The 12,294-nt window shown below is 30.3% G+C and overlaps 1 protein-coding gene across 1 annotated transcript; it reads right to left on the bottom strand.

Moving 5' to 3' along the window:
* Window positions 1-784: 784 nt before the first annotated feature.
* Window positions 785-5,587, bottom strand: LOC112800057 (uncharacterized). Its single transcript, XM_025842114.3, has 5 exons — window positions 4,857-5,587; window positions 3,090-3,126; window positions 2,460-2,696; window positions 2,308-2,355; window positions 785-1,631 (listed from the first exon to the last, which is right to left on the bottom strand). The coding sequence occupies exons 1-5, from the start codon at window positions 5,174-5,176 to the stop codon at window positions 1,044-1,046; spliced, it is 1,230 nt and encodes a 409-aa protein (XP_025697899.1). The 5' UTR covers window positions 5,177-5,587; the 3' UTR covers window positions 785-1,043.
* Between the last annotated feature and the right edge of the window lie 6,707 nt (window positions 5,588-12,294).

Here is a 12,294-nt window from a genome sequence, read left to right as displayed (position 1 = left end):
TCATATCTGTAAATCTGTAGTATTTATTTATATCTAATCCGTAATTTACGGATATAATTAGATATACAAGATAATCTGATTGTATGGTGGATATCACATCTATATTTGTAGATTTGCACCAAATAATAAATAAATAAATAATATATATATTGTATTTATACTTTATTTCAATTAATTATTATTTATATATGTTATTGTTATTTTATTTTTATTATTCAAGAAAAATTGGTTTAATAGTACTTTAAGAGTAAACATATTTAAAAGAATGAAAAGGGAGTTTTATTGACTTTTTATAGAAATAAGTTTTTTTTAATTTTTTTTTATTTTGTGAATATATCCCAAATTTAAACATATAAAGTATGAATTTAGATCTAATCTGATCCGCGAACACCTAAACTTGCGACACTTATTTAAGTTGACAAATGAACTAACTACTCAATCAACCTAAATTGGTTAAAATCAATATCTGAATTGGCGACACAATTTCCAACCCAAGTTTGGGTTAGATTGATAGTTATATTCTCATTGTGTTAACAACTTAACTACAAAACTAAAATAATTTTGAATTAGGTAACACTAACCAATTTTTCCCTTATTGTAAAAATATTTTTTACCTCATCTTTTTTATTGAAAATTTAGAATATAAAATAAAAGTAATTTCAAAAATTAGTTTGCCCAAAAAAATAAGGTTTCCCAGCTGAACTCAACTCTTAATAGTTTCATCACTAATTAGACATGTAGATAATGAGGCTACAAAGTGCTAGAAAAGAGTAAAGATCCATGATGCAACATTAACCAGCCACCAGGACAAATGAATTAAAAACATCAAAGTTTTTATGAGTTATAAATTCCAATAGAAGAGCTTAAGAAATTAAAAGTGTAGATAAAACAATTAAGAAAAAAAAAAAGGGGGGGACAGTGGATGATATGCATTTTCCTAATTCCTCATATGTTTTTACATTCAGAGCACAATAATATCCGGAGGGAGTGTTAGGCACCTATACATCATGAACATGCTTCATGCTTTTTTATGTTCTCACCACTTAGCCATTGTGCTTTCCATTTGTGCCACTGTGTCTTCCAAATCCAAAACAACATTTCCAGCACCAACAATTCTTACAGCAACTTGGTGTTGAGCAGCAGCAACTAGGCATTGAGCATCTTATACTATAACTAGAACCTGAGCATTTTCCACAGCAGCACAAGCATGGTCCGAAACAATTCGACAGCTTCGGTAGGCGGCAACACTTTGCACAGCTAAGTTTACAGCACCTAGGACAGTTGAAGGACAAGGAATAACTCGGGCATTCGCAGCTAGAGCATTTCGGACATTCGCAGCTAGAGCATTTCGGACATTCGCATGTACAACTACTAATGTTGCAGCATTCACAACCAGACAAACAACAGTTTTTCGGTTGCAGCTTCTTATTCTGACGAATCTTCTTGAGGCGTTTTTCGGTTGTCATGTTCTCCATTTCTTGGACAAATTTGGATAGGTGGCGAATGTAATCGGGGTAAAGCTCCAAGTTGCAGTGGCCGCCTCCTTTGATCCACAACGGATCGTAGGTGTCCTTCGCCATTTTCCACAGTCCATTACCATGTAGCCAATTGACAACATCATCTTCTGTACCCTGGAAAACAATTTAGCATTCAATCAATCACATACAGATGAAGTTGGTAGCATTTGAAGGAGCAAAATAATTGGATATGATAGATTAGTATGCTCAGATGAGTCTCTCAAAATTTAAAAATACAGACATTATCTTAAAAATTGTGACAAGCCAGGGACAAGAACGATTATAAGTTTTTGTCATTGTCTCTGTCCCTTTCTCCAAACTCGAGTTTGCGCCACCTGTTTTCCAAATGCATATTTCCAAAAGAGGCAGCATTATAGAAGTTCAAAAACCAATTGCACCAATTAGTCTGAATCAAGAGGGAACAAGTTGCCAAAGAAAAAGGTTCAAGTTTTCGAAATCAAATTATAGCCTATGATGGAACATCACACAATTATTAGTCAGTAGTCCAAAGACAATATAAAACATGAACAAATGCAAGGATATAGAAAACAAGATAAGCTACACAACTTGGAGAGAACTTAGAGTTTATCTACTCAAAGTTCCTTGCGACTAAGGAAATCCGGCAGGACGACAAGAGTAGTGCATGTTGTCTTTCCTTATACAATGAATCAGAGGTTCCAAAGTGAAAGAAATCTTATACACAGTAATTTCTTTGTCTACTACTTCCTATAAATGCCGATAGAAACAAACGCGAAAAAGCGACAAAACAGTATCAGAGTTCATTACTTACATGTATCACCAATACAGGGCACTTGACCTTCTTTATTTTGTTGATGTTCTGCATGATTTAGATGATATGAGATGATACAGAAAAAAGATAATTTAACCAACTTAATCCTAACACTTTTAAATAAGAATTATAGAACTAAATATATAGATTACCTTATAAATATCAAAGCAAAATGTGAACTTCACATGGCAAAGAACTCTAAGTCCAGAAAGAATGCCACTGTGTAGAACGACACCTCTCAACCTCGGCAATTTAGCTGCCAAGTGCAATGTTGGTCCGCTTCCAACCGATTGTCCATACAAGATTACATCTTCCTGGCTAACTCCGTATTCAGTCTCGAGGCATTCATATATCGCCTCTATGTCTGCATATGTGCTGGATTCACTAGGCTGCATAAAATTCAAAAGCACTTCAATTACATATCAATGACATGCCATTCATAGAATTTCCGAAAATTAAATCAGTTACTTGCTATGCACTGTAGTCTAAATAGATAGCTTAGTTACATAATCGGAATTATTTCTATTGTTATATAATTCAAAGCCTGCCATCAATTAATCTCCAACTGGAACAACCACTACCATGGACAAAAGCATGAAAATAAACATCAAATGACAACACCATAAAATAAAGTACTTTGATTGATATTCGTTACATTATTTTCTTTTTCTCTTTTCGTTTGGTCGAGAATAACGGTGCCTTCATGAGAGTGAGTGTGTGTGAGGAGTACATGAATATAAGAGAACAAAATAGTGTTGTATTTTTCCAAAAGAATGGCCTACCTTGCCAGTAGAGGCCCCATATCCAGAGTAGTCATATCTGCAAATAAAAACGTTAAAGGAAAATATCAACTTTCAATTCATGTCCATAAATGTTTGCCCTGAAATATTAAACTTGCATATATATAATTTTAGTCCATCAATAATGGTTCTCATCAATTGATCACATAATTCTCCAAATCCAATTCAATCAACTACCTTTACAAACTGAATTGAGTCATGTATGTAGCCTTGTTAAGTCAATTCATAAATTAAATTGATGTAACTACATACAACATACATTCTAACAATGTGTTTGGATAATACATATAGATTCTTTAAACACTAACCAATGACCCACCAAATTGTCCAAAGTTGGAGTAATATTAGAGGGGAAAAAATTATATAACTAAAAAATGTAAACATTATAATTCTTCTTTATTTTTCCCTTATAGACAAGGTTATTATATTCCCTTGGTCAATAATAAGTGTCACGTTACAAAATTAGTGCATCCAACGTTCAATGTATTTCAAATTTCCATGCAAACTTTGTCTAAATACAATTAACCTTGTTAACATGAAGGATTTTTGTTTTCCCATTTTGTCCCTGGCATTGTAATCCAACCCTATTAATTAAGGTGTAAACTCAAGTGCAGTCGACTTCACGTGAAGTTAATAGTTGAGAGCCGTCAGATGAAAATTTAGTCAAATCAGTCAAATCATCTAACGGCTCTCAACTATCAACTTTACGTAAGGCGACTGTAAGTGAGTTTTCACCATTAATTAATTCATTTCCATTTACATAGAAACATCCAAACATGGTGAAACTACAGCTTAAAGCCAATAATTAATCAATGATATTATCTTCCCATGAAAAGTCTTTACACAAATGTAACTAATGAATGTGGAAAGTGGAAACCACCAATTAAATGTATTCATGTGAAGTTAATAGTTGAGAATCATTAGACGACAATTTAGTCAAACATCTCAAATTGTTTGACCAAACAAGGTTTCCACCTAATAATAATGCATCAATAAATCACTACAAAAAAAGATAAGAGAAACTAAAAAGGAACTAAATAAAATTGAAAAAGAAAGGCAAATGAGTGCAAAAGAGAAAAATGCTAGGCTATGTCTTAATCTGTATATAGAGGTAAAAACTCAAGTACCTTTAGAGAAGAGAAAGAAAAGAAAAGGTGAAATAATGGAGGACAAGGAGAGGTCAGAAGAAGATTGTTACGGAATACCAAGAAGAAACCACAAAAATACAAGCTACTTTTTTTCACCTCTTTCACTTTTTTTAACTTTAATTCTTATTTTTGTTTTTTGGTCCAAAAACCCTCAACAACTTCATTTACTTACTTTCCGCTTTAGTTGAAAAGAGATAGTAATAGTTAAAACTTAAAACTCAAAAGGCATTGACATTGGCGTTTTCTGATTAACTCTCTCTCTCTCACACACACACAGATTATTCACCTACCAGATCTAAAGAACTAACACACGAGGGTAACTCATCAAAAGTCGAAATTAATCTAAAGCAAAGATAAAATTGTATGTTTTAAAAAAAATAAACTTAATCTCAGATCTATGCAGCTATGCTAGATAATAAAAAAATGATATTAAGACAACATAGGAAGTAGGAAGAAAGAGACAGAGAAGATAGGAGAGAGAAAGAAAGGAGTTTTGTTTACACATGCCAAGGTTAACAGAAAAGAAGGGATGGGTGAGTGAGTGAGTAACGTGTAAAGTGTTTGAAATGAAGTGAAGATATAGTAGTAATGGAAGACTAACCCCATGAGATTAACTCTAAGATTGACCTTGAGTTGAACGAAGAGATCATAGAGTTGACCCAAGTCAGCAGCATTGCCATGAGAATAGAGAAGAGTGAGGCGAGCATAAGGGTTCTTAAGATAGAAAGCAACGATCTTGTTTCCATGTTTGGTGTCAACAAGGAGAACATCCAAGTTGGTGTCGTCGGCGTGAGGGATCGGAGCGGCGGTGGAGACCACCGTGAGCTTGCCGTCGTTGTCCCGGTTCTTGAGGTGGTAAGTGGGTGGAGAGGGTGGGAAGAAGGCGAACTTTGAAGCGAGCTGAGACACCATGCAACCCATTCATGAATTGAGTCACCCCCCAATAAGAAATGTTGAAGGCTCACACTCATTAGTGCATCTGTGTTTGGGGATTCTTGAAACCAAGAAAAGAGACTTTTTTTCACCTAACAAGCCTATTGGGTCAGTGAATCACGTGCCAAGTTTTGAGCTTTTCTTCTCTCTCACTTCAACTTCAACTTTGAAGGAATAAGATACTAGTTACTTAGTGCAGTTGCTGCTAACACTAGTTTTAGTAGCTGCTATGTGAAACTGGAAAAGGAAGTGTTTGTATATAGTGTGTGAAGTGTGAAGAGAGAGAGGTGAAAGGGGAAAGGGAGAAGAAGGACACACATCACAGAACACCCAACACAAGTGTTTAATTTTGGAAAACACTGTTATCATTTATTTCCAATCTGTCTATTTTTTATGCCCAAATTGTGTATTCTGTACTATTTTTTTTTATATAGTTTACCAACAAGTAACAAGTGTGTTAATAGGATAAGAAAAATTTTAAGTCTACCGAAAATATTAGTATTGCAATTGTTTTAACAGTTGATTTTAATTAATATATATTATATATATTTTTTATAATTTAAATTAATGATTAAAATAACTAAAACATCAATCTTTCTGGTATGGTTAAAACTCTTCTAATAGAATATTTGTTAGAAATATTACAATTAAAAGGTTTTGCTAGAAATATAAAATAAATATTATTCTTTTAACTTTTTTATTTATGTATTGCTTTTAAAAACATCTGTTGTTTATTTTACTCTCTTATGTATCACTTTTTGTTAGGTGCATTTTTTAAAAAAAAATGCTTCATAAATACCAGTTACCAAAAACCAACTATGGTGTATTTTTATAAATTTATATATATTATTTTATATATCTTTAATAAATATTTAACTATTAAAATAATTAAAAATTTTATAACAGAATAGTTAAATATTTTTCACAATTATAATGATATTTTATTTATACTTTAATTATAGATACAAATATAAATTTAGTTTAATTATATTATTTATGAAATTTGATTATATTGTTTATAAAAATTAATTCTAAATGCAAAATACGATATTTTGTGTGTGTATTTAAAAATGATATATTTTTTAAAAGTTATCACAATATTTAAAAATGTTTTTAAGACAAGTAATAAATACCGGGTATACTAAAAAGATGTGCTTCTCTAATTTATTATGAAAAAGTGTTGATAGAGTGATTTACTATGTGTATTTATTGACGAACTTGTTACATTCTATAAGATTGAAGGGATAAATGTTTTGCTTCTAAAATCAATCATATAATCATTTCTCATTATTACTTATTTACTACTGTTATTCATTGATTACATAGCTAACCAGAGGAGAAGAGACCATTAAGATTAGACTAATTATTTTAGAAGAGTAAGAATTTATCAGATTGATTTGGTTATTACAGAAATCCATCAAAATTAGAAAAAAATAAATAATAATGAGTAAAAATCTGACAATTTTTAGTAAGATAACGAATTTAAATAACGACTATATAAAAAACATAAAATCTCTAAATATTTCTAATCTCTAATACGACAGAATTTTAATGCCTTAGACATTAACTATAATTTTAGTTACAATTTATTTACTTATCAATTAACTAACTAAATTTTTAATATCATAATTTACTTAAAATTATAAACTAACAACCCTGAAACAAAATAATTTCATTATCAACATTAAATTAATATCGTCATAATGTATTTTTCATTAATTGACCCACCTCAAACCTTAAAATTAATTAATACATCGAATTTATCTATGGTCGTTTATTGGAATTTCACTTGACAATAGACAAGAGTGCATGACTTCATAGTTGTCAGCTTCCGAGAGAAAGAGGTCATTTTTATATTTCTGATATCCTGATAAAAACTGACATATTTTATTGGAAAATGATGCGCTCTTTTCTTAAAGGGGTTAGGGGTATAAAACTATTTTAGTTTGTTTGTATATGGAAGAAGGATAGAGATTAGTTTAACTCTTATAGAAGTTTTAAAAGAGCTTAATTATTAGTCAAGTGCTATATCTATTAGGAAAGTTTTTAAGAATATCAATATATCGATATTTCAATCATTTTTAATTATTGACTTTAATTATATATATTATATATTTTTTATAATTAAAATTAATCGTTAAAAATTATTAAAATATTAATATATTAAAAAAAATTATATATTATGCGGCTGGTAAGACGTGGCCCACATTTAAAAAAAGTGTTGTTGAGTGTTGTGCCACGTTTTATTTGAAATTATAGATAGGTGTTATTTTTTTTTTATATATAAGCAAAAATTTAGGTTGAGATAAGCAATATTTCACCAAGGAAATTACATTTCACTCCACTAACAAAATCGTCACGACATTTCTTTTTTTACTTATTTAAGATATGAGCGAGTTTTTTATTAACTGAAGTACTATTATACCATTTTACAAGTTTGTTTGAGAAGAAAAATATTTGCATCATAATAGAGTTAAGTTTCTTTGTAAAAGTTATTTTCGAAAGCAAAACTTGAATTCGAAATTTTTCTTAGAAATGATAAAAGTATGTATGTGCCACTTAAAATCAACCTATGTACTATTAATATTAGCACATTTTGGTAATAAACATACCACCTCTAGATCCCATCATAATATTTTAAAGATGATATTAATTAATGAATAACATATCCAAAGTAATTTATAATCCCTAGATATATACACTAAATAAAAGGGTCTTATTCCTGTATAAATAATTTGATTTACACTAAGAATAAATATACTACATTAATTTTTAATTAGTTAATATTAATAATTTTTGTATTCTAATTTATTTAATTTTATTCTTTTAAGAATTTAAAATTTAAGATTAGAATTTAATATTTAAACTATAAAATTTAAAATTTAAAGTTTAATATTTAAAACTTAAAATTTAATATGAAAAATAATTTTTAGAAAATAACTGATATCGATTTTATTGATACTAAAATATATATATATATATATATATATATATATATATATATATATATATATATATATATATATGACCAGGAAATTAGGGCCAATAATGTTAAAAAATTAAATCAAGAATATTCAAGAAAATGGTACGACTACAACGTACTAAAACATTGAAAAAGTTCAAAATCAAATTGAATTGAAATTGAATACAAGTTACACTCATCATCTCTATATTAGAAAAATGAAGAATCATGAATTGGAAGCTTCAAATTTTGTGATTAAGAATTTGAAGCAAAATTGAACAAGAAATTGACTAGTCAAAATTTCTACATGTTTCTTAAAAGATGACAACTAGTGTTTAGTTGTTATAAGAATTATTACTTTATTATGAAGATTTGTCTATATAAAGGCTTCATATGGTGTTATCTATTTCTTCATGAACCAAAATACTTAGTGTTTGTTTAAAAAGATTCTTTTCTTATTATTATGAGTGTTAGTGAGTTTGAGAGATGAAAAATATGATAGCGTCATTTATATGAGTGAGTGATCATATGGCCAATTAAGTGTGGAAATTATACTTACATTTGGTATCAAAGCTGGTTAATCCAGCGCCTGGTGTTTGAGAGTTTGTGAGGTGTGAGAGAGTTATCAAATAGTTGTTTATTCATAAAGTCGGTATGGAAACACTTTCAATATTGTGTGGTCCGATCCCAAGTTAGATGGGAAACTTGATTATAGTTATTGGGAGACTTTGATGTCTACCCATTTGAAGGCCCAGAACTTATGAAATTTTATTGAACCGGGTTTGCAAGAAGGAGCAGATGCTGCCCAACAAAGGAGAGATCAATTGGCGCTATCTCAAATTCATCAAGGAGTAGATTATACGGTGTTTGGCAAAATAGCAAACGCCAAAAGTGTAAAGGAAGCATGGAACACGTTGAAACTATCATACAAAGGCGTAGATAAAGCTCAGAAAGCAAAGCTACAGTCTTTAAGAAGAGAATATGAAAGGTACGAGATGTCTAGCTCAGAAACTGTTAAGCAATATTTTACTCGTGTTACAGATCTTGTCAATAAAATGAGAGTCTATGGAGAATATATGCCCAATAGCAAAGTGGTGAAAAAAATTCTTCGCACCATGCCGATGAAGTATGACCATGTGGTGACTACAATACTAGAGTCTCACAATATGGATACCATGACGATTGCAGAGTTGCAAAGAACCATGGAAAGCCATATCAGTAGAATACTGGAGAAATCAAAAAAATCAACTGAGAAAGCCTGAAAAGCCAAGTGAATTTAAACAATGTTGTAGCATCAAGTCATGCACAAGAAGGACGAGGTCATGGTTTTAATTTTCAAAGTAGAGGTCGTGACAATTACAACCAAGGAAGTTACAATAATTTTACACCACCTAATCAAGAAAGAGGTGGAATAAATTTCAAGTCTGTCAACCGAGGAAGAGGTTGAGGCAATTTTTATCAAATATTAGAAAATTAAATCAAGAATATTCAAGAAAGTAGTACAACTACAACATACTAGGACATTAAAATCAAGTTGAATTGGAATTGAATACAAGTTGCACTCATCATCTCCATATTAGAAGAGTGAAGAATCATGAATTGGAAGCTTCAAGATCAATGATTAAGAATTTGAAACAAAATTAAACAAGGAATTGACTAGTCAAAGTTTCTACATGTTTCTAGAATTATTACAACTAGTGCTTGGTTGTTATAAAAATTATTATTTTATTATGAAGGTTTGCCTATATAAAGGCTTCATATGTATGTTGTTATCCATCTCTCCATGAATCAAAATACTCTCCTTATTATTACGAGTGATAGTGAGTTTGAGAGATGAAAAATATAATAGCATCATTTATATAACTGAGTGATCCTAGAGCCAATTAAGTGTGGGTATTTTAATTTCATTTGGTATCAGAGTTGGTTAATCCAGCGCGTGGTGTTTGAGAGTTTGTGAGGTGTGGGAGAGTTCTCACATAGTTGTTTGTTCATAGAGTTGGTATGACAAATACTTTTAATATTGTGTGGTCCCGTCTCAAGTTAGATGGAAAACTTGATTATAGTTATTGGGAGACTTTGATGTCTACCCATTTGAAGGCCCAGAACTTGTAAAATTTCATTGAACCGGGCTTGCAAGAAGGAGCAGATGCTGTCCAACAGAGGAGAGATCAATTGGCGCTATCTCAAATTCATCAAGGTGTAGATTATACTGTGTTTGGCAAAATAGCAAATGACAAAAGTGCAAAAGAAGCATGGAATACGTTGAAGTTGTCATATAAAGGCATAGATAAAGTTCAAAAAGCAAAACTACAGGTTTTTAGAAGATAATATGAAAGGTATGAGATGTCTAGCTTAGAAACCGTTGCGCAATATTTTACTCGTTTTCGAACAAAACATCAATCCACATTTGATTTGTGTTTCAATTCCAATTTGTTTTAAATCGAAAAAGATTCCAACTATCTTTTTTTTTCAAACCATTTTTTTATATTAACATGGTGGTTGGTCCAGTCTGTTGCTCTTTCCTTGCGCCTATTTCGCTTTGGGGGGTTGGTTCACAGGTACAATCTTTGTAATTTTTTTTGCTATCTTTTTTAGAGAACCCCCTAAAGTTCCAACTAAAAAGACGAAATGATTTTCGAATTCTTTTTTAAATACTCTCATGGAGAGGGTATACCTAAATATCTTTCTGTGTATCATTTTGATTTGTAGCATTGATGTACAACTTTTTCTTGAAACTGAAAAAATGAATGCTTTCTTCGGAAAAAGAGATTTTGTTTTGATAGAAGGGGCCTTCTTTGGATTCGAAATCCGATCGGAGAATTCTGAATTGGTTAGTTTAAATAGCCCCGGACTGTGGAACAAGGGAGTATCCCGAACCTACACCGAGGTATTGACGGCGATGGGGGATAAGCTTCATCGTCGAGAGGGAAACAGCCCGGATCACCAGCTAAGGCCCCTAAATGACCGCTCAGTGATAAAGGAGGTAGGGGTGCAGAGACAGCCAGGAGGTATATATATATGTACGTATGTATATTGGTAATATTATTTGTTTAGTTTGCATTAGATGCATACATATAAAATATCACTAACACATTGTTTGGATTGAGGAATTTTGAAGGAAAAGAAAATAAGAGGAAAGAAAATGAATGAAAAAATAAATTTTTTGTTGTTTGGATGAGAAGAGAAAATAGAGAAGAAAGAAAAAAATAGTGTGGGACCCATTAAATTATTTTCTCTCCACAAATGAGAAGAAATGGGACAATATGAATAAAATTACACATTTACCTCTTATTATTAATAAATTATAATTTACATATAATATATATAAGAATATTAACGTAATTTTATACTATTATGATTTTTTTTCTTCTTATTTTTTTTATCCAAATAAAAAAAAATTTCTATCTATTTTTTTCATCTATTTTCTCTTAATCCAAATAACATACAAATAATTTTACTTTTCTTTCTGTTTTCTTTCCACTCATTTTCTTTTTTCTCATTTTCTTTTCTTCTATTTTCTTTTCTATATCCAAAGCCGTTGACAAGGTAACGTTTATTTGAAGAAATAAATATCACCCTTCAAGCTCTCGTGTTGCATGCAAATAAATGTACTAAAAATATAAAATACCTATTATATATGCATTATTATGTATATTCTTTTAGAGTTTTACTTTATATTAAAAGTAATTAATAAAAATTGAAAGAAAATAAAAAAATTATTTTTTGTAATACAAACATTATTTTTACATTAAAAAATATACAAATATATAAAAGAAGTATATATATATATATATATATACATTAAAATTAATACAAACATTATTTTTACATTAAAAAATTGTGTGATACATAACATAGTAAATAACTTTTTGTATTTTGTTAGTAGCTCTTTTATATTGGGCGCTAATACAAATTAGATAATTTGATGTTTATTGAACCTTCATTTCTAAGTCGCCATCAATGTCAATTTTGATGGCTCTGTATGATTAATTATCAATCAAATCAGACATAATCATGCTTGGGAGAAATATTCTTGATCAAAAGGAAAAGTTGTGCTGATAATGCGTTTTGCAAGAGAGAAAAAAAAAGGTCATATATTTCATCATTAGCAAGGCTGAAAATAAATTGATGGCCAACATCATGG

The sequence above is a fragment of the Arachis hypogaea genome, chromosome 5, assembly GCF_003086295.3.
Source record: "Arachis hypogaea cultivar Tifrunner chromosome 5, arahy.Tifrunner.gnm2.J5K5, whole genome shotgun sequence".
NCBI classification, from domain to species: domain Eukaryota; kingdom Viridiplantae; phylum Streptophyta; class Magnoliopsida; order Fabales; family Fabaceae; genus Arachis; species Arachis hypogaea.
The sequence above is the reverse complement of the archived record's forward strand: the minus strand, read 5'-3'. Positions and strand labels throughout refer to the sequence as shown.